This window comes from Carcharodon carcharias, chromosome 16 (assembly GCF_017639515.1).
Source record: "Carcharodon carcharias isolate sCarCar2 chromosome 16, sCarCar2.pri, whole genome shotgun sequence".
Classification (NCBI taxonomy): Eukaryota; Metazoa; Chordata; class Chondrichthyes; order Lamniformes; family Lamnidae; genus Carcharodon; species Carcharodon carcharias.
In genome coordinates this window covers 116,335,626-116,355,983 of record NC_054482.1, presented here as the reverse complement: position 1 = coordinate 116,355,983, position 20,358 = coordinate 116,335,626, and the positions used below count along the sequence as shown (strand labels likewise).

Sequence of the window (20,358 nt, the reverse complement as noted above, 5' to 3'; positions counted from 1 at the left end):
CCTGTTCGACCCCCCAGTCTAAAATATCAAAGGGTGGCTGAGGTATTCAGTCCATGGATTGATCGCAATGACTAATGTGTCAACTGAGGTAGCAGGGGAAGTCAAAGAAGGCTTAAGAGTAGCTTTTAACCTGTGAGATGGGGGCCCAGAGTTTTGCTGGGGTGGGGGACCTCACCGAGAGCACTGGGGGGGATTGAACTGGTTCCCTCATCTTTCAGGCTGGATTATTTTTGCACTGTAACGTGTTGGAGCTTGGCTGAATAAGTCATGTCTAGGGCACCTGGGATCGCAGTGAACGTAATTTGTCTCAGATAACCATGATATTGAGAAAGAGTCGGAAGAGTGATGGAGAAGGGAAGTCGGGTAGAATCAGGTAGAGAAAGGGAAATAGAGAGGGAAAGGAAGATTGGATTAAGAGAGAGAAGACAGAAAGAGAATGGGAAAGTAAGAAAAAAAGTTAAAATTTAAAAGTTATAATCCAAAAGAAAATTAACAGCAATTTATCACCTGCAGGAAAGATACTCAAGAGTTAAACATGTTCCTTTTCTGAGCTTCCAGCATTGAGTTTCCTGTCTCGATATGGCACCAGATAGGAGTGTCACTACATGTAACTCTATACGTCACTACATGTAACTCTATATGTCACTATATGTAACTCTATACGTGTAGAAGCTTGAAAAAAGCTTCCTGTCGGCATCACTGAGAAACGAGCTCTATACTTGGTGCAAGCACATCCATGTGATTCATGTAAGATTACAAAGGACTTCTTCGGCAGGCCCTCAGGATTGAGAATGACTTGCACTCCCACTTCGGTTCGATGGGTTCTGAGATGGCTGATTAGTCCAGTGCAGGATCTACAGCCTCCTGCCACATGTGGGACAGGTGGTGCTTGAAGGGCTGGGTGGATGGCTCGTTTGGAGGTTTGTGCGCTCCCTCCGACACCTCGACCTCGCCTCTCCATTGTCCTGATGAAGTCTCTCGATGTGTTCGGTGCCTTCCCAGATGAACATTCATCGCTTTGGTCGGTCACAGGCCAGGGACTCCCCTGTGTCGGTGGGGCTATCTGACCTCTTCAGGGATGCTTTGTGGACATCCCTAAAGAGATTCCACTGTCCTCCTGGGAGTCTCCTGAGGTGACCAAGTTCCTAGTAGAGCTATTCCTTCGGGAGTCTGTTGTCAGGCACATGAATGACATGGTCCTGGGCAGCAAAAGCTGGTTTTGAGTAATTAGCGTCTTGATGCTGGGTTTGTTGGCTTGGGAGAGGACATCGCTGCTGGAGCACCTTTTCTGCCACTAGGTTTGGAGGATCTTGCGAAGTCACTGCTGGTGGTACTTCTCCAGTGTTTTGAGGTGCCTGTTGTAGGTTGTCCAAGTCTCGTGTAAGATGAGTCTCATGGCTCATGTCTAAGATGCTAAAGGAAGTACACCCAACAAAAGTGTATCATCACATTGAGCTAAAGTTACCACATCAATCAGGAAGAAAGTACAAAGTCCAAAATAAGGTGACAGAATTGACAATTACCAGTAAAACTGTAATTTATTCTGTTAAATGTGACAAATTAAAGAAAGAACAAAGGAACAAATGTGCTGCTGTGTTGGGGGTGACTTATCACATCCTTAGAACATCCCAAACGAAGTGCTTAGTAACCAGTTGGCAGCTTTTGACTGCAGTCTGGGCTAACAGATCAATGAACATAGACTGTTCACAGCAGCTCACACAACACGCCTGTTAAAAGAATTAAAAGCTGGTCAAACCAGTTATGTTTGGTCTCTTTGTAAACTCAGCAGGTATTAGACCCAATCGTCAGTGCCGAGTGCTGTCATGTCGGTCTGTTTCATGAATCATTCAAGGCAGCTGGTATAATTACCCCGTCATCTTTCAGTGAGTCACAGTGGATGGAGCACGAAACATTAATCAATGTGCCATCACCTCAGTCTGGGGGAAAAAAATTAACTTGTCGCATACCCACCCCCTGACTGTGCTCCCCCAACCATATTGGCACCAGGCATGGCAACACTTCGATTTTTAAAATTCTCATCTGTGTTTTTAAATCCCTCCATGACCTCATCCCCTTCCTATCACCGTAGCCTCCTCCGACCCCTTAGGATCATAGAAGGTCTACGGCACAAAGAGAGGCCACTCGGCCCATCATGTCTGCACCAGCTGAGAGACGAAACAACCAGCCTATCCCACTTTCACCCTCCGAGATCCCTCCCTTCCTTCCATTCCGGCCTCCTGGCCATCCCTGACTTTAATCGCTCCAGTATTGATGGCCGTGCCTTCAGTTGCCTAGGCCTAAACTCTGGAATTCCCTCCCTAAACCTCCCCGCCTCACTACCTCGTGTTCCTCCTTTAAAATGGTCTTTAAAATCTACCTCTTTGACCAAGCTTTGGTGACCAGTATCTCACTATATGGCTCGGTGCCAATTTTTCGTTTGGTAATCGCTTCTTTAAAGCACCTTAGGGACTTTTTAGCCAAAAGTGTGACAGAAATGTAAGTTGTTGTTGTTGCTATCTTTTCATTCTCCTGTGTAAAACTATCTTGGTGCACGCTGTGTTTGTAACTCTAACCAAACCTCATCAGTATCGCAGTAATCTTATCCCCTCTCCTCCACCCATAAGTAACATCTGGTTGTAGGATCCCAGTGTGAGCAGCATTATTATATGTGGAATCCAGACCATTAGCCACTATGAGTATCACCATTCCATTTTCATTCATCCCTGGATGAAATGTAACATGGCAGTCTCTCTTCTGAATAGTCAGTGACCCATTCTAAATGGATGAGGTGCAAATCAGGAGCAGTGGTTGGAATGATGCACACATGCAAAGGAACACTTTGTGAGGAATGAACTTGTGCAGACGCTTCCATTCATTGTTTGGGAGAATCATAAAACCTTACATCACAGAAGGAGGCCATTCTGCCCATTTTTGCCTATTTGGAAGAGTTATCCAATTAGTCCTACATCGCAGATCTTTCCCCCATAACACTGCAATAGTCCTCTTCAAGTATATTTCCAGAGACATTTGATAAAGTGCCACATCAAAGGTTATTGCATAAAATAAAAGCTCATAGCATAAGGGGTAACATATTGGCATGGATAGAACATTGGCAGGCTACCAGGAAGCAGAGAGTTGGCATAAATGGGTCTTCTGCAGGTTGGCAAGATGTAATGAGTGGTGTGACACAGGGATCAGCTGGGACCTCAACTGTTTACAATTTATATAAATGACTTGGGTGAAGGGATGGATGGGATGGTTGCCAAATTTGCTGATGACACAAAGATAGGTAGGAAAGTAAGTTGTGAAGAGGACATGAAGAGGCTACAGAAAGATCTAGATAGGTTAAGTGAGTGGGCAAAGATCTGGCAAATGGAGTGTAATATGGGAAAATGTGAAATTGTCCATTTTGGCAGGAAGAATAAAAGAGAGGCACATTATCTAAATGATGAAAGACTGCAGAGCTCTGAGGTGCAGAGGGATCTGGGTGTCTTCGTGCATGAATCACAAGAGGTTTAATACAGGTGCAGCAGGTAATTAGGAAAGCTAATAGAGTGTTATCATTTATTATGAGGGGAATTGAATACAAAAGTAGGGAGGTTATGCTTCAGTTATACAGAGCATTGATGAGACCACATCTGGAGTACTGTGTACAGTATTGGTCTCCTTATTTAAGGAAGGATGTAAATGCATTGGACACAGCTCAGAGAAGGTTTCCCAGATTAATACCTGGAATGGGTGGGTTGTTTTATGAGGAAAGGTTGGACAGACTAGGCTTGTATCCGCTGGAGTTTAGCAGAGTAAGAGGAGGCTTGATTGAAACATATAAGATCCTGAGGGGTCTTAACAGGGAGAATGTGGAGATGGTGTTTCCTCCTGTAGGAGAATCTAGAACTAGAGATTGCTGTTTAAAAATAATGGGTCACCCATTTAAAATGAAGATGAGGTGAATTTTTTTCTCTCAGAGGGTTGAGAGTCTTTGGAACTCTCTTCCTGAAAAGGTGGTGGAAGCAGAGTCTTTGAATATTTTTAAGGCAGAGGTGGATAGATTCTCGGTAAGCAAGGAGGTGATAGGTTATCGGCAGAGGTGGATGCAGATTTCAGGTTCCTATCAGATCAGCCATGATCTTATTAAATGGCGGAGCAGGCTTGAGGGGCCAAATGGCCTACACTCGCTCCTTGTTCGTATGTTTGTATATGTGTCCAATTGCCTTCCGAAGGTTCCAGTAGAATCCTTCTTACAGTCGGTACCTTTCAGATCATAACAACTCGCTGTGTAAAAGACTATTTCCTTATGTCAGCTCTCATTCTTTTGCCAATCAGCTTCAATCTGGATCCATTTGCCAACTCCAGCTTTTTTAGTCTCTGCACAGAACTGAAGTCCCTCATTCCTGGTCTAATAGATCTCATCCTTCCTAAAGTGTGGTGCCCAGACCTGGACACAGCACTGTGAATACTAACACTTTTTTTATAAATGCTCAGTGTGGTTCTCTAGTAATAAAACCAGTGTTTTTTTTTGAACAGTATTCTTTACATATCCTGCCATCATCAAAGATTTATATACATACTCCCACAGGTCTTTCTGTATTGTACTATTCAGCATATTTTGTTAGCTTCTTCCATCTCATCCACGAAGATACAAACAATAATTGGTTGAGACATGTCGAAGCTTTTCATCTTGCACTCATCAGGACACTTTGCAAGAATACCAATATAAGGGGGAAACAACAATTTATACTGTATGAGAGGAGAGTGCTGATTGGTTGGCAAGTGGACTCTGACTGGCAGAGGCATTGCCATGGAGAATGCACCAATTGATGGTGATGGACAGTTAACTGCCAATCATTGTTTGAAATTTCAACCAGTCAGCTTGACCCTGATTGGTCAAAGCATTGCCCTTTGGAATGAGCCAGCGAATGACTGTCACTTATTTTGTTTAGCTGAAACAGGCTCAATGCGTGTATGTGCGCTTTCTGTCTGCAAAGGACAGGGCCCCATGTATTAATATATGTAGCTTCGTAAATGCATCACGCTGCAAGCCCAACTGACAATCTTAAATTAGTTGTCAGCGTAATTTTTAGCACACTAAGGATTATTTAGCAAATGTTGTTCAATTGTGGAATTACATCAATTGTTGGACACTATGTTTTGAGCTTTGCAAGCTCGGGCTGGTTGGGTACAGTCTGTCCTTGCCCGTTGTGAACAGTGGCTGGGACATGTTGTTTGATTCAATAAACTAGTCTTTGGGATGTGATGCTTATCACACAAATGAGTAATGTAGTTGATGAATTTCAGTGCCAGTGTGATGGTAGGTAAGTGATGCTTGGTATTCTTGTGTAGTGTCCTGGTGAGTGTAAGACGAAAAGCTTTGCCATGTCTCCTTTTTTAGCAATGCAAACAATAACTAGGAAAATACCACAGAATGCCCCACACTATAGTGATATCTCATGCAACGCAACATATCCACTCCCGCCCTACCTAAAAAATATGTGCGCCCTCAGGGAGCTCAAAAACCAGATTTTTAAAAAAAATTGCTGGCAAATTTTGGGAAGGGAAATCTGGGAAATTCCTCTCTAACCCCGTTAGGCAATCGGAACTAGTCCAAATGAGATCTTTCTCACCCTGATAATCCTTTGCAGTACCAACTTTTCATAAGAGAGGATTTTTGCCTCAGCCCAAAATGGATCCAGCTCTTGCTTGAAGGAATTCAGCAAATTATCATCCACTGCACAAGCCACTAGCTTGTTCCAGAGGTTCATCAGACTCGGGGAATAGAACCACCTCCCCACCTCCTGATAATTAACCTAGATCTGAACTTGTACAACTTAGAACAGGGACTCCCAATGAGATGTATTTCAACACTATGGTGTTTAATGGTTTAATTGTTCTGGGTTTGATTATGTCAGTCTGGTAACTGATCTATGCCCACCATGCTTGATTGATTAAGCTTGGACGTGGACTCAGAACAAAGGGAAAAAAGACACCACAGAAGCTATTAGAAGCTAGACCTGAGATAAGCACGAGCGCAGGGATTGTGTGATTGCAGAGACATTTTAAAACTCTTGTAAATAAACCCATGGCACACTTAGAAACTAATGTCATCTCAGTATTGTTCTGAGATATATAAAATATACAAGATATAAAACAGTAGTTTAGTAGATATAATTGACAAGTTTTTGCAGAAAGAAATTGGAACGTCTTTATGAAGGGAGGCACAGACTACAATAGCAAAGAAATCTGCTAAACCCCTATGGGCCCTAGTGGGGGTATTGTGTTCAATTCAATTTAGGAAGGATGTCGAGGCCTTGGAGAAGGTACGGAGGAGATTTACTAGAATGGGTCCAGGGATGAGGGAATCCAGTTACATGGAGAGGCCAGAGAAGCTGGGATTGTTCTCTTAGAACAGATAAGGTTAAGAGGAGATTTAATAGAGGTGTTCAAAATTGTGAATGGTTTTGATAGGGTAAATTAGGAGCAACAGTTTCCAGGGGCAGGAGGTTCAGTAACCAGAGGGACACAGATTGAAGGTGGTCGGCAAAAGAGCCAGTGGGAAAACGAGAAGAAATTATTTTGCGCAGTGAGTTGTTGTGATCTGGAATGTTCTGCCTGAAAGGGCAGTGGGATTCAGTAGGAATTTTCGAAAGGAAATTGGGAAATCACTTAAGAAAAAGGGAAAAAAATAAATTGCAGGGCTCTCCGTGTGGTGGGGTGGGACTAATTGGATAGCTCTTTCAAAGAGCCAGCACAGGTATGAAGAGCCAAATGGTCTTCTCCTGTGCTGTATCATTCTCTAATTCTAACTTTTTATAGGTAGCTATTTTGATTAGCCTCAATGATTGATTATTTCATGAATCATTTTTTGTTATGTTTGTGGTGATTAATATATATATATATATATATATAATAACTGATGGTATGATGGCAACATTTTAAGATTAAGTCATAAAACTGCACTGTGCTGTTCCATAGGCTACTTGTGATATCCACAACCTTACTCCTAAAATTCAGGGAGCAGGCTCAATTTGAAATGAGCTCATGTTTTGAAGTTCAGGTATAATGCCTTACATATTACACTCTGCTACTCCAGGAATGTTAAAGGATTAATCTAGGGTTGCCGGGGATGTCCTTTGATATACTGTATGTTGTATTACTGTGAAAATAAGGCACATGCTTGCTGCAGACTCTAGGGCTGCTGCCATTGCGAGGTCAATGTTTGTGTTTAATTGTTCAATGGTTCTGCGTTTGATTATGTGATTCTGTTTAATTTGATGCGTGATTTGTTGAGCCTGTGTCTGTGCTCAGAAAAGTAGATGGACAGTTGAAGTGAATAGAATAGGTATATTTACAGGGAAGCTAGATAAATGCATGATAGGAAAAGGAGTAGAAAGGTATGTTGATTTGGTGAGGTGAAGAGGGCTGTCAAGTGACTTGTGTGGAGCATAAGCACCAGCAGAGACCAATTGGGCCAAAGGGACTGATTCTTTGTGCTGTATTTCTATGATCAATGATTGAAATTGTTGGGTGACACATTTTCACTGCTTTTTTTTTCTCATTCTAGGTATAGACATTCTCCAGAAACTTGGTCTTATAGACAATGGAGCACAATTCCCATCACCACCACCTTCTCAACAACCACGGACATCACTCTCGTTACCTCAGGGGATCACGGCAACAGAGACAGGCATTATCCTGTCGAGCGACGCACACATTGAAGCTCCCACAGCAAGCCTCACACCACTAGATATTGGAGACGAGTTCACCATCATTGTTAGTCTCCGTTCTCATCGAGTCAACAATGCTTTTCTGTTCAGTGTTAGAAATAAGAACAGACTCCAGTTCGGTGTACAGATTTTACCAAGAAAATTAGTTGTGTATGTTGCGGAGAAGCGGTCTGTATATTTTGATTATAATGCTCACGATGGGCAGTGGCATTCACTTGCCATTGCAATCAAAGGCAAAACTGCTACCTTTTCTGCCAACTGTGGTGCAAGTCTCGTCAGCAAGGAACTGCTTATCAAACCGCAGAAATTTGTTTCTGGCAGCAAGTTAACCCTGGGAAGGTTGAACTTGAAAGCGGTTTCGTTTGAAGGTGCCATCTGCCAGCTGGATATTCATCCCACCGCTCGAGCTGCTGCCAACTATTGCAATTATGTGAAGAAACAGTGTCGTCAGGCAGACACCTATCGATCCCCGTCACCCTCGCTTTCTACCGCAATCCCTAAAGCTGCCAATTCCAGCTCTCGGTATACAGGCTCTTCATTGAGTGAAGGGATACAAACAAAACCAAGTTCAGCAGCAACCTCCCCTCATATCACCAGCACACAAGGGCAAGAAATTACTGATGAAGATAAATATTTCAGTCACTCATTAGACCGAGGTGTTGAAACTAACACACAAAAGAATTTGCCTGAATCAAGGATTTTGTCTCCACTACCTCCGACTTCAACCCCTCACTTCAATGATACTTGGAGATTGCATCTGTTTAATGACACAGATATTGGCCCCGGCACTGTTCAGTCTGCCCTTGACCAGAACCTAACATCTGATACCAGGAAATTTGAAGGATTAGCTAGTAGGGAGGGAACTGAATCAGAAGAAGATCAATCGGAAAATGTCACAGAGGATGGAAATGGAGAGAATCCGAAGTTATCTGACAAAGATTCATCACCCTTAACCACACTGTTGAAGCAACACGAGATAAAAGAAAGTCTCAGGAACTTAAATCGTCCAGAGATTGTAAAACAAATTTCAGACCAGCTCCTGGAAATACAGATGATCAATGCAACGTTGTACAGAGCATCAAAGGAAACTTCCATACAAAATCAGAACAACTTGTGGGATGAAAGTGATCACTCCCCTGTGGATTTAGATCATGCCATGGATAATTCACGTGAAATTGATATTGAGAACTATGAATACGATTATGAAGACTCTTTCGACTATTTAGTTTATGAAGGCTTACCTGGGCCAAAAGGGGAACCGGGACCACCTGTAAGTCTTCTGAATTAATCAAATCGGTGATCCTTAACTGCTCAACAGAAGGCTCTCTAGGATTGTGAAAGAGTTTGGAAGGGTAGATGTGGAGAATATGTTTTCACTTGTGTTGGGCAGAACGAAACAAGGAGCCATAAATATAAGAGGGGGTCACTAATAAATCCAATCAGGGAGTTCAGGAGAAGCTTCTTGGCTCAGAGAGTGGTGAGAATGTGGAACTCGCTACCACAGGGAGTGGTTGAGGGAAGTAAAGTGGATGAATTTATGTTTGTGCCTGTGTGTTTGTCTTTGCTTTTGTGGGCAGTTTTTAATGGAGTGGACTGGGGGTCTCGCCTACGGACTGGAGATTTGGGGTGACCCAATCAGGCAACTAACTGGCAGAGGCAGGTCTTCCCCCAGGTCAAGGCCCCCCTGGGGCAGAAGTCCCGCCCGCCATTGGCCAGCAGCTCTTCAGTGCTTGTCATCGCCAATGGGGAGTTGGTGGCCACTGTCGGTATTACACCCACCCAAGGCCCAGGATCACCATGGACCCAGGCACAGTTGAGTGATAGTTGGGGGGGGGTGTTGGGGGGGGAGCGGAAGGGTGTCAGCAGCAAGGCAGGGTGTGGTTCTCAATGCCCTCCCCCCTTCACCCGTTCCTGATGCCAGGTCCTTCGATCAAACACTGAGATAACGAGGGCCCCCATCGCCCTCGGGGAGCGTGTGAACAATCACCATCAGCAGCAGAATGAGGCCCTTAAGTGGGCATTGACTGCTCACTTCAGGTCCTCAATTGGTGGCTAAGGGGAGAAGGCCGTCCATGGGCGTTCCCACCATGGATTTAATCAGGATGGAGGCGTGAAGGTGGCGGGGCCCTCACACACCATCCACCTACTCAATTAAATGTCCCCGCTTCCTCCTAACTCACCAGGGGGAGGGCATTTAATTCCCCATTGTGTTTGTTTGTGTCTGTATGAATTTGTGTTTATGTGTGTCTGCGCTCGTTTATGTGAATGTGTGTGTGTCTGTATTTGTGTGAATTTATGTGTGTGTGTGTGTGTGTGTGTGTGTGTGTGTGAGAGACTGTGTATTTGAGTGTGTATGGTCGTGCATGTGGTTGCATTTGGCTTTGTGTGTGAATCTGTGTGTCTTTCTGACTTTGTAAGTGTGTGTGTGTGAGAGAGAGTGCGAGTGAGTGTGTGTGTTTTTGTGACTGTGTGTGTGAATGTATGTGTGTGTGTGAATGAGAGTGTGAGTGAGTGGCTGTGACTGTGTGTGTGTGACTCTGTGTCTGTGAGACTATGTATTTGAGTGTGTGTGATTGTGCATGTGGTTGTATGTGCGTGTGTGAGTGTGTGCGTGAATCTGTGTGTGTCTTTCTGACTTTGTAAGTGTGTGTGTGTGTGAGTGAGAGTGTGAGTGTCTTTGTGACTGTATGTGTGAATGTATGTGACCCTGTGTGTAACTGTATGTGTGTGTGTGACTGTGTGTATGTGTGTGTGTGTGTATGTGTGTGTGTGTGAGACTGTGTATCTGAATGTGTTTGGTTGTGCATGTGATTTGGGGGGTGTGTGTTGTGTCTGTGTCTGTGTCTGTGTGAGAGACTCCAGGACGGTATGTTGCCTCCCTGGTGCCAGGGTCAAGGATGTCTCGGAGAGGCTGCAGACCATTCTGAAAGAGGATGGTGAACAGCCAGTAGTCATGGTACATGTTGGTACCAACGACATCAGTTTAAAAAAAAAGGGATGAGGTCCTACAAGCTGAATACAGGGAGTTAGGATGTAAATTTAAAAAATAGGACTTCAAAGGTAGTAATCTCAGGATTACTATCAGTGCCACGTGCTAGTGAGAGTAGAAATAACAGGATGTAGCGGATGAAAACATGGCTGAAGAAATGCTATATGGGGGGGTGAGGATTCAGCTTCCTGGCACATTGGGACCGGTTCTGGGGAAGGTGGGACCAGTATAAACTGGACGGGTTGTATCTGGGCAGGACCGGGACCAATGTCCTCGAAGGGGGTGTTTGCTAGTGCTGTCACGGAGGGTTTAAACTAGAATGGCGGTGGGGGGGGAGGGGGGTGGTGGGTGGTGGGAACCCGAGCAGGGAGACGGAGGAGGGGGGAACAAGGATAGAAACGAAAGATAGAAAATTAAGCAGCAAAAACAAGGGTGAGAAACAAATGGGTTAGAGTGCAAAATAAAGCTAAGATGACTAACAAGGTTAAAAAGACAAGAGTAAAGGCATTGTATCTTAATGCATGGAGCATTCGCATTAAGGTTGATGAATTAACAGCGCAAATAGGTATAAACAGTTATGATATAGTTGTAGTTACAGAGACATGGCTGCAGGGTGACCAAGGATGGGAACTGAACATCCAGGGGTATACACTATTTAGGAAGGACAGACAAATAGGGAAAGGAGGTGGGGTAGCATTGTTATTAAAGGAGGAAATCAATGCAACAGGGAGGAAGGATATTGGCTCAGAAAATCATGATGTGGAATCTGTTTGGCTGGAGATATGAAACACCAAGGGGCAGAAAACATTGGTGGGGGTTGTCTATAGGTTCCCAAACAGTAATGGGGATGTAAGGGAAGGCATTAAGCAGGATATTAGAGACACATGCAATAAGGGTACAACTGTAATCATGGGTGATTTTAATCTACATATAGATTGGACAAACCAAACTAGCAACAATACTGTGGAGGAGGATTTCCTGGAGTGTGTACATGATGGTTTTTTAGACGAAGACATTGAAGAACCAGTTGGAGGGCAGGGTATCCTAGACTGGGTATTGTGCAATGAGAAAGGATTAATTAATAATTTTGTTGTGCGGCGTCACCTGGGGAAGAGCGATCATAAAATGATAGATTTGTTCATTAGGATGGAGGCTGAAGTAGTTGAATCTGAAACTTGGGCCCTGAATCTAAATTAAGAGAATTACGAGGGTATGAAGCATGAGTTGGCAATGATGGATTGGGAAACCTTTCAAAAACAGTTGACAGTGGATAGGCAATGGCCAATATTTAAGGAACGTACGCATAAATTACAACAATTGTTCATTCCTGTCTGGCGCAAAAGTAAAACAGGAAAGATGGCTCAACCATGGTTCCAAAAGAAATTAGGGATAGTATTAGATCCAAAGAGGAGACATATAAAATTTCCAGGAAAAGCAGCAAGCTTGAGATTTGGGAGCCGTTTAGAATTCAGAAAAAGTGGACAAAAAGATTGATCAAGAAGGGAAAAATGGAGTATGAGAGTAAATTTGCAAGGAGCATAAAAACTGACTGTAAAAGCTTCTATAAATATGTGAAGGGAAAAAGATTAGCGAAGGCAAACTAGGTCCCTTACAGTCAGAAACAGGGGAAATTATAATGGGGAACAAAGAAATGGCAAGAGAATTGAACATATATTTTGGTTCTATCTTCACAAAAGAGGACACAGATAATTTCCCAGAAATGTTGGGGAACCAAGGGTCTAGTGAGAGGGAAGAATTGAAGAAAATCAGTATCAGTAAAAAAATGATCCTGGAGAAATTAGTGGGGTTAAAGGCTGAAAAATCCCCAGGGCCTGATAATTTACACCCCAGAGTACTGAACAAAGTGGCCCTGGATGCATTGATGGTCATCTTCCAAAATTCTATAGACTCTGGAGCAGTTCCTACAGATCGGAGGCTGGCAAATTTAACCCCACTATTTAAAAAAGGAGGGAGAGAAAAAACAGGGAATTACAGACCAGTTAGCCTAACATCAGTAGTGGGGAAAATGCTAGGGTCTATTTTAAAAGACGTGGTAACAGAACACTTGGAAAGTATTAACGGGATTAGACAAAGTCAGCATGGGTTTATGAAAGGGAAATCATGCTTAACTAATCTACTGGAGTTTTTTGAGGATGTAACTAGTAAAATAGATAAGGGAGAATCAGTGGATGTGGTGTATTTGGATTTCAAGAAGGCTTTTGATAAGGTCCCATATAAGAGTCTGGTGGGAAAAATTAAAGCACTTGGGATTGGGGGTAATATACTGACATGGACTGAGAATTGGTTGACAGACTGGAAACAGAGAGTGGGAATAAATGGGTCTTTTTCCGGATGGCAGGCAGTGACTAGTGGTGTACCGCAGGGTTCATGACTTAGATGAGGAAACCAAATGCAATATTTCCAAGTTTGCTGATGACACAAAGCTGGGCGGAGTTGTGAGTTGTGAGGAGGATGCAAGGAGGCTTCAGGGTGATTTAGGCAAGTTGTGTGTGTGGGCAAACATATGGCAGATGTAGTATAATGTGGATAAATGTGAGGTTATATGCTTCGGTGTGAAAAACAGAAAGGCAGAGTATTAATTAAATGGTGATATATTGGGAAATGTGGATGTACAAAAGGATCTGGGTGTCCTTGTACACCAGTCAATGAAAGTAAATAGGCAGCAAGCAATTAGGAAGGCAAATGGTATGTTGGTCTTCATTGCAAGAGGATTTGAGTTCAGAAGTAGCGATGTCTTACTGCAGCTGTACAGGGCCTTGGTGAGACCACACCCGGAGTATTGCATGCAGTTTTGGTCTCCCTACCTAAGAAAGGATATACTTGCCGTAGAGGGAGCGCAGCGGAGGTGCTGACATCGGGGATAGCAGGACTGTCGTGTGAGGAGAGATTGGTTCGACCAGGCCTGCATTCACCAGAGTTTAAAAGAATCAAAGGGGATCTAATTGAAACATATAAAATTCTAACAGGGCCAGACAGACTGGATGCAGGGAGGATGTTTCCCCTGGTTGGGGAGTCTAGAACCAGGGGCCACAGTCTCAGGATGTACAGTCCAAGGCTGTAATGAGGTCAGGAGCTGAGTGACCCTGGCGGAACCCAAACTGGGCATCAGTGAGCAGGTTATTGCTAAGCAAGTGCTGCTTGATAGCACTGTTGATGACCCCTTCCATTACTTCACTGATGATGAAGAGTAGACTGATGGGGTGGTAATTGGCCGGGTTGGATTTGTTTTTTTATGTACAGGACATACCTGGGCAATTTTCCACATAGCCGGGTAGGTGCCAGTGTTGTAGCTGTACTGGAACAGCTTGGCTAGAGGTGCAGCAAGTTCTGGAGGACAAGTCTTCAGTACTAATGCCGGAATATTGTCAGGGCCCAAAGCCTTGCAGTATCCAGTGCCTTGAGCCGTTTCTTGATATCACGTGGAGTGAATCAAATTGGCTAAAGACTGGCAGCTATGATGCTTAAGACCTCCAGAGGAGGCTGAGATCCACTTGGCACTTCTGGTTGAAAATTGTCGCGAATGCTTCAGCCTTATCTTGTGCACTGCTGTGCTGGGCTCCCCCATCATTGAGGATGGGGATATTTGTGGATCCTCCTCCTCCAGTGAGTTGTTTAATTGTCCACCCCATTCACAACTGGATGTGACAGGACTGCAGAGCTTAGATCTGATCCATTGGTTGTGGGATTGCTTAGCTCCTTCTATCACTTGCTGCTTATGCTGTTTGGCATGCAAGTAGTCCTGTCTTATAGCTTCACCAGGTTGACACCTCATTTTTAGGTAATCCTGGTGCTGCTCCTGGCATGTCCTCCTATACTCTTCATTGAACCAGGGTTGATCCCTTGGCTTGATGGTAATGGTAGAGTGGGGGATATGCTGGGCCATGAGGTTACAGATTGTGTTTGAGTACAATTCTGCTGCTGCTGATGGCCCACAGCGCCTCATGGAGGCCCAGTCTTGAGTTGCTAGATCTGTTTGAAATCTATCCCATTTAGCACGGTGGTAGTGCCACACAACATGATGGAGGGTATCCTCAATGTGATGGTGGGACTTCCGTCTCCACATTGACTGTGTGGTGGTCGCTCCTACCGATACTGTCATGGACAGATCCATCTGCAGCAGTCAGGTTGATGAGGTTGAGGTCAAGTATGTTTTTCCCTCTTGTTGGTTCCCTCACCACCTGCTGCAGACCCAGTCTAGCAGCTATGTTATTTGGGACTCGGCCAGCTCAGTCAGTAGTGGTGCTACCAAGCCTCTCTTGGTGATGGACATTGAAGTCCCCCACCCAGAGTACATTTTGCACCCTTGCCACCCTCAGTGCTTCCTCCAAGTGGTGTTCAACAGGAGGAGCACTGATTCATCAGCTGAGGGAGGGTGGTACGTGGTAATCAGCAGGAGATTTCCTTGCCCATGTTTGACCTGATGCTATGAGACTTCATGGGGTCCAGAGTCGATGTTGAAGACTCCCAGGGAAACTCCTTCCCTACTGTATACCACTGTGCTGCCACCTCTGCTGGGTCTGTCCTACTGGTGGGACAGGACATACCCAGGGATGGTGATGGTTGAGTCTGGGACATTATCTGTTTGTGTGTGTGTGTTTGTGTGTGTGTGTGTGTGTGTGTGTGTGTTACTCTGTGCACATGTGCATGTTGTGGCTGTGTGTGTGACTGTGTATGTCTGTATGTGGTTTGTGACTGTGTGTATGTTTGTGTGTGTGTGTGTGTTTGTGTGACTGAGTGTGTGCCTGTATGTGTTTGAGCACCACTTGTGCTTTTGCAACTCAAGAATTGGGATCAGTTTGTACTGTTTCAACCGCTTCATAAAATGCCACAAGTTATGTTGGGACAGGAACATAGAGCATAATATAAAATAATCTTTTAAAAAAAGATGGTTATGGTAAAATTCTTTGCTATCATCACAGGAAGTAGATTTAACATTGCCAGATGTTCTGTCTTGGGCTTCTCACACCCGTCTGAAAAATGTGGAAGATAGAAATTGGAAAGTGGGCCTGCTATCTGGATGATGTTTGGTTGTGAAATCCTTGCTGCTCTGTTGGAACAGAACCAGTTCCAATTAACTATATTAGATTGAATCAGGAGCAGTGGATATGGAGTAATGCATTTTATTTATCCAAGCGTGCCCAGCATCTTAGGCCGGAATCATCCACCCCCATTTGTGGTGGGGATCTTGGCGGGGGTGAGCTGTCAATATGGCGAGAAGGTCAAAAATCAGTTTCACGCTGTTGTGAAACCAGTTTGCGATCATCTGCTCCGCCCGTCAACGAGAGCAGCCGCGTTTCCCACCGTCCGACGTTGGGAACTTAATTTGAACAGTATTTGTATCTCATCGTTGTGGCCGCACACCGGAATCATCTCCCCCCCACCTCCCCTGCCACCTCAAATTTACCTCCCACGACGGTGGGACTTCAGAATGGTGTGCTTCACAAATACCTTCCAAAGGCGCACACCTGGCGATCTGAACTTCGAGGGGAACTGGCTGACTGGGCAAGTTGTACAATCCCCTTGTAAAAGGTGCCATGGTGCAGTCACTGGTGGAGATGCTCACAGCCCCTTGCAGTGTCTTTATTAACGTCTGGACCAGTATCCATCATGGTTCAAGCTAACAGCGTAACCTTGCAGTTTGGGTTAGGAGAATGCCTGTGTCTGAGCTGAGAGCACAGCCTGCAGTCCAATGGGCAAAGCTGCTGCCAATCGGTCAGAGGGAGTGGAGCGGAGGTGGGTGGGGTTTCGGACAGCCAATGAGTGCACTACACAGTGGCCACCCAAGTGGTAGCCAGCAGGGGCCTTCAGACTTAACCAAGAGAGGTTCTTAGCACACCTGTGCTAACCCACAAGTCTCTCTCTTTGATACTGCTGGAGGAGAACATCAGGATCATGGAGTATTTAGCGGTCTCTGCCTCATGGCTTACAGGGAGCAGAGACGATGAAGAAGAGAGTGGCGGGGGCACCTGGCTGAGCAAAGGGAGAAACACCTCCCTCAAGATGAAGGGGTGGCAGGAGCTGCTGTGCACACAGCTGAAGACCCACAGAGAGCTTTTGTTTGTAGACACCTCGCTAGACCCAGGGTCTATAGACGGCGCCTGTCATTCCTGCAGATGACTGAGAACCAGTGTCGCCAAAGACTGCGCCTGTCTGGAGAACTGGTTGGTCAGGTATGCCACCTGCTGCAGGATTTGGCGCCACAGGGACATAGAGGGCATCCGCTGCCAGTGGCCGTGAAAGTGACCTCGGCGCTCAATTTTTACGCCAGTGGCTCCACAGGTGACCTGTGCAGGATCTCACAAACCTCCACACCCGTGTGTTTCCAGGAGGTTACAGATACCATCTTCACAAAGGCACAGAACTTAGTGCATTTCATGTGGGATCAGGAAAGCCAGGAAGCAAGAGCGCTGGGATTTGCCCAGGCCTCTGGTTTTCTAGAGCCGCAGGGTGCCATCGACTGCACTCACATGGCGCTCAGATCTCCATGGTAACAAGCAGTCAACTATGTCAACCGCAAGAGCTTCCATTCGCTGGATGTTCAGCTGATGTGCAAACAACACAAACGCATCCTATAAATCTGCACGTGATTCCCAGACAGTGTCCACGGCTCCTACATCCTTAGCAGGTCCCAGATCCCTGACATCTTCCAGGGTCCAGAGAGGCTGCAGGTCTGGCTCCTCAGAGACAAGGCCATGGCTGATGATGTCCATGCAGCAGCCTCAGACTGTAGCAGAATGTACAACGAGGCCCATGCTGCAACCAGGACTTTGGTGGAGCAAACGATAGGCACATTGCAAATGAAACGCCCAGTCCCCCGACAGTGTTCGGCAGAACGCTGCAGTGCAGTCCACAGAGGGTGTCGCTGTACCCTCCACAACCTGGCGCTGCAGAGGGTGGAGGACCTGGCTGAGCAGGAGATGGAGGAGCTCCCCACACGCTCCGATGAGGAGGACATCGATGGTGATGAAGTCCTCAATAGCGAGGATGCCAGTGGATGAAGTGAAGACACTGGCCAGATGAGGCAAAGCACTCGTGAGGCCCTAGGCCACAAGATTCATGGAGGATGATGACAAGATGCAGTGAAGATAGTCCTGACATCCTCACCTTGTATCTGTGAATGTTTGTCTCCTGTGTGGCTGATTGCAGCACACATACCCTCAGTGCTCAGGCTAATGTCATGGAGATGCGGTAAAGGCCCTAATAGTCACTAGATTCCAGGAGGATGATGACGACATGCAGTGAGGACACTCCAGAGATCTTCACCAGCGCTCTTGCTTCCTGGCTTTCCTGATCCCACATGAAATGCACTAAGTTCTGTGCCTTCGTGAAGATGGTATCTGTAACCTCCTGGAAACACACGTGGGTGGAGGTTTGTGAGATCCTGCACAGGTCACCTGTGGAGCCCTGGAAGGAGCCACTGGCGTAAAAATTGAGCGCCGAGGTCACTTTCACGGCCAGCGTTTACTGCCCATCCATTGCTGCCCTTGAGAAAGTGGTGGTGAGCTGCCTTCTTGAACCGCTGCCTGTGTGAATACATGACTCCTGTCTGGCTGAGGGCAGTTTGCTTACGCTCCATGATCAGGGTCATATCATTGAAGATGTAGCAGTGAAACTTTAAATGCACCTGATCCTTTGTCAGTCTTCAGCACCTGACCCCTTCAGGAACACACTGTCACCTGTCACAGATCCTGAAGGGATGGGGGCCAGCCCCACCTCAATGGTGCTGAGAGCACACACAATGACGGAACTCTGTGACACCTGCCCACGACATTCTGGCAGCAATAACCAGCACCATCGAGGTGCAGGCATCAGTAACGTGTCCAGTGAGTGTGAAGCTGGACCATCACTGTGGCCTGAAGGTTACACACTGCACAAGGAAGAGACCCTGGACTGAGACACCTGCCTTTATCTTGTGTAGGAACCAAGGTTTCACATCTAAGTGACAAGAACACTGCTCATCATAACAAGGAGCCATAGGCAGGGAGACATTCTTGAGTATTTATTTACAACATTGAACATTATGTACAAGTGATTAACATCCGTGCCCAGGCTGTGCAACTACATCTCCTTCACTTTCCTAACCCTGCCACTATGATTTGGTGCTTCCCAGACATCCACAGTGGAGGTGGAGGCAGCCTGCTGACTGTGACGCCCTGTCTGTGATGACCTTGGCGGGTGTCCTCTGAGGGGCTGAGACCTGGAGGGCCCTGGCCTGCTTTGGGTGCCCTGCTATGGGCTAGGTGCACCCTCCTTGGCCTGTGGAGCTGGAGATGATGAGGTACAAGGAAGAGGGAATGTGGATTGGCTGCACATTTCTGGAGTCACCTGGGTGGATGGCCCCGGGGTGCCGAGCTGCTGGATCTCCTCCCTATGGGAGCCCGAGGGCCCCTGGCTGACTCCTTGTGGAGAAAGGGAAGCTGGAGTGAGATACGTGGACACTGTTGGAGACTACCCATGGTGTCAGCGATGGAATTCAGTTCAGCCCGTGCAGCAGTGCAGAACAGATGTCCTGGACCAAGGTCTCCATGGCGGCTGTTATCCTACCAGTGTTGGCCTCAGTGCGTTGGCAATGGTCGATGCTATCACTCCTCCATCGTGCCTTACAATCTGAGGAGTGCAGCGGACATCCCTTCCTGATGTTCCTGTGGTTGCCTTTGCAGCTCCAGCAACTGATTGACAACTGAGTCCAGAGGCTCAGCATCTGACTCGGACTCAGCAGATTCCTTGCCTCCAGCTGTCCTCCGAGTGCCGGATACCTCGGATGTCCCTCCGCCTGTCGTGGAACAGATTCTGTGCTGCACTCACCAGATTGCGATCCCAAGGCTCCTCCACATCTCGGTCCCACCAAGGTGTGTGTTGCTGCGCTGCAGGAGGGCGAGGGTGGGCGCTGTGACGGACTTCCAACGGTGCTGCCCTCAGGATCCTCATCCTCATCTTGGCGCTGGAGTCGGCGCCAAGGTTGCCTGAGGGCAAAGTGGCAGAAGTGGAGATTATTGATATCTGGCAGTCGTGTTACACACAGAACGGTGGGCCCAGAGTAGTGTTGACTGACTGGGGGATGATCGGGTGCAGGAACCTGACATGGATGCTTACTGCTGACCTCACCATCACCATAGGAACAGGCTACATCCTCTCCGGCCGCTCCAACTCGCGACTCTCGAACGGAGTGAGGGCCTTGATGCCTGGCACTCCACCCCTGGCCTGGGACCTCTCCTGTTGATTGTGCCCGATTTGGTCCTGCATAAAGACAGATGGATAGAGAGTGGAGAAAGGTGCATGCCAGGCCAAATGGGAAGGATGCCAGGTGTGTGTGTGTGTGTCTGTGTGCTGAGTGGAACCATGGACAGGATGAGGAGGCAGTCTCCAGAGGAGATGAGGCCAGATGGAGGTGTGAGGGTTTGAGTGAGAGAGTGAGTGGTGGCGTTCCTTGAGCTGGCAGTGAGTGAGATGGCAGTGAATGTGTGATGGGCGTGTGAGTTTAGAAAGCTGCCTTACTCTGGCGGCACAGATGAGACCGTTCATCCTTTTTCTGCACTGGATGTCCGACATCTTGTGTGCAGCATTGGCACTGACCACCTCGTCCATCTCCGCCCAAGTGGTGAGACTGATGGGCCTCCTGCGGCCAGA

At 46.4% G+C, this 20,358-nt stretch overlaps 1 protein-coding gene across 1 annotated transcript in view; it reads left to right on the top strand.

The window, feature by feature from the left end:
• The window catches only part of LOC121289422 (collagen alpha-1(XXIV) chain), a 615,168-nt gene that overhangs the window by 64,587 nt on the left and 530,223 nt on the right, over positions 1-20,358 (top strand). The window contains exon 3 of the mRNA XM_041208885.1: positions 7,559-8,991. Within this exon, the coding sequence (XP_041064819.1) occupies positions 7,559-8,991 (1,433 nt within the window). The remainder of the gene's footprint in view (positions 1-7,558; positions 8,992-20,358) is intronic.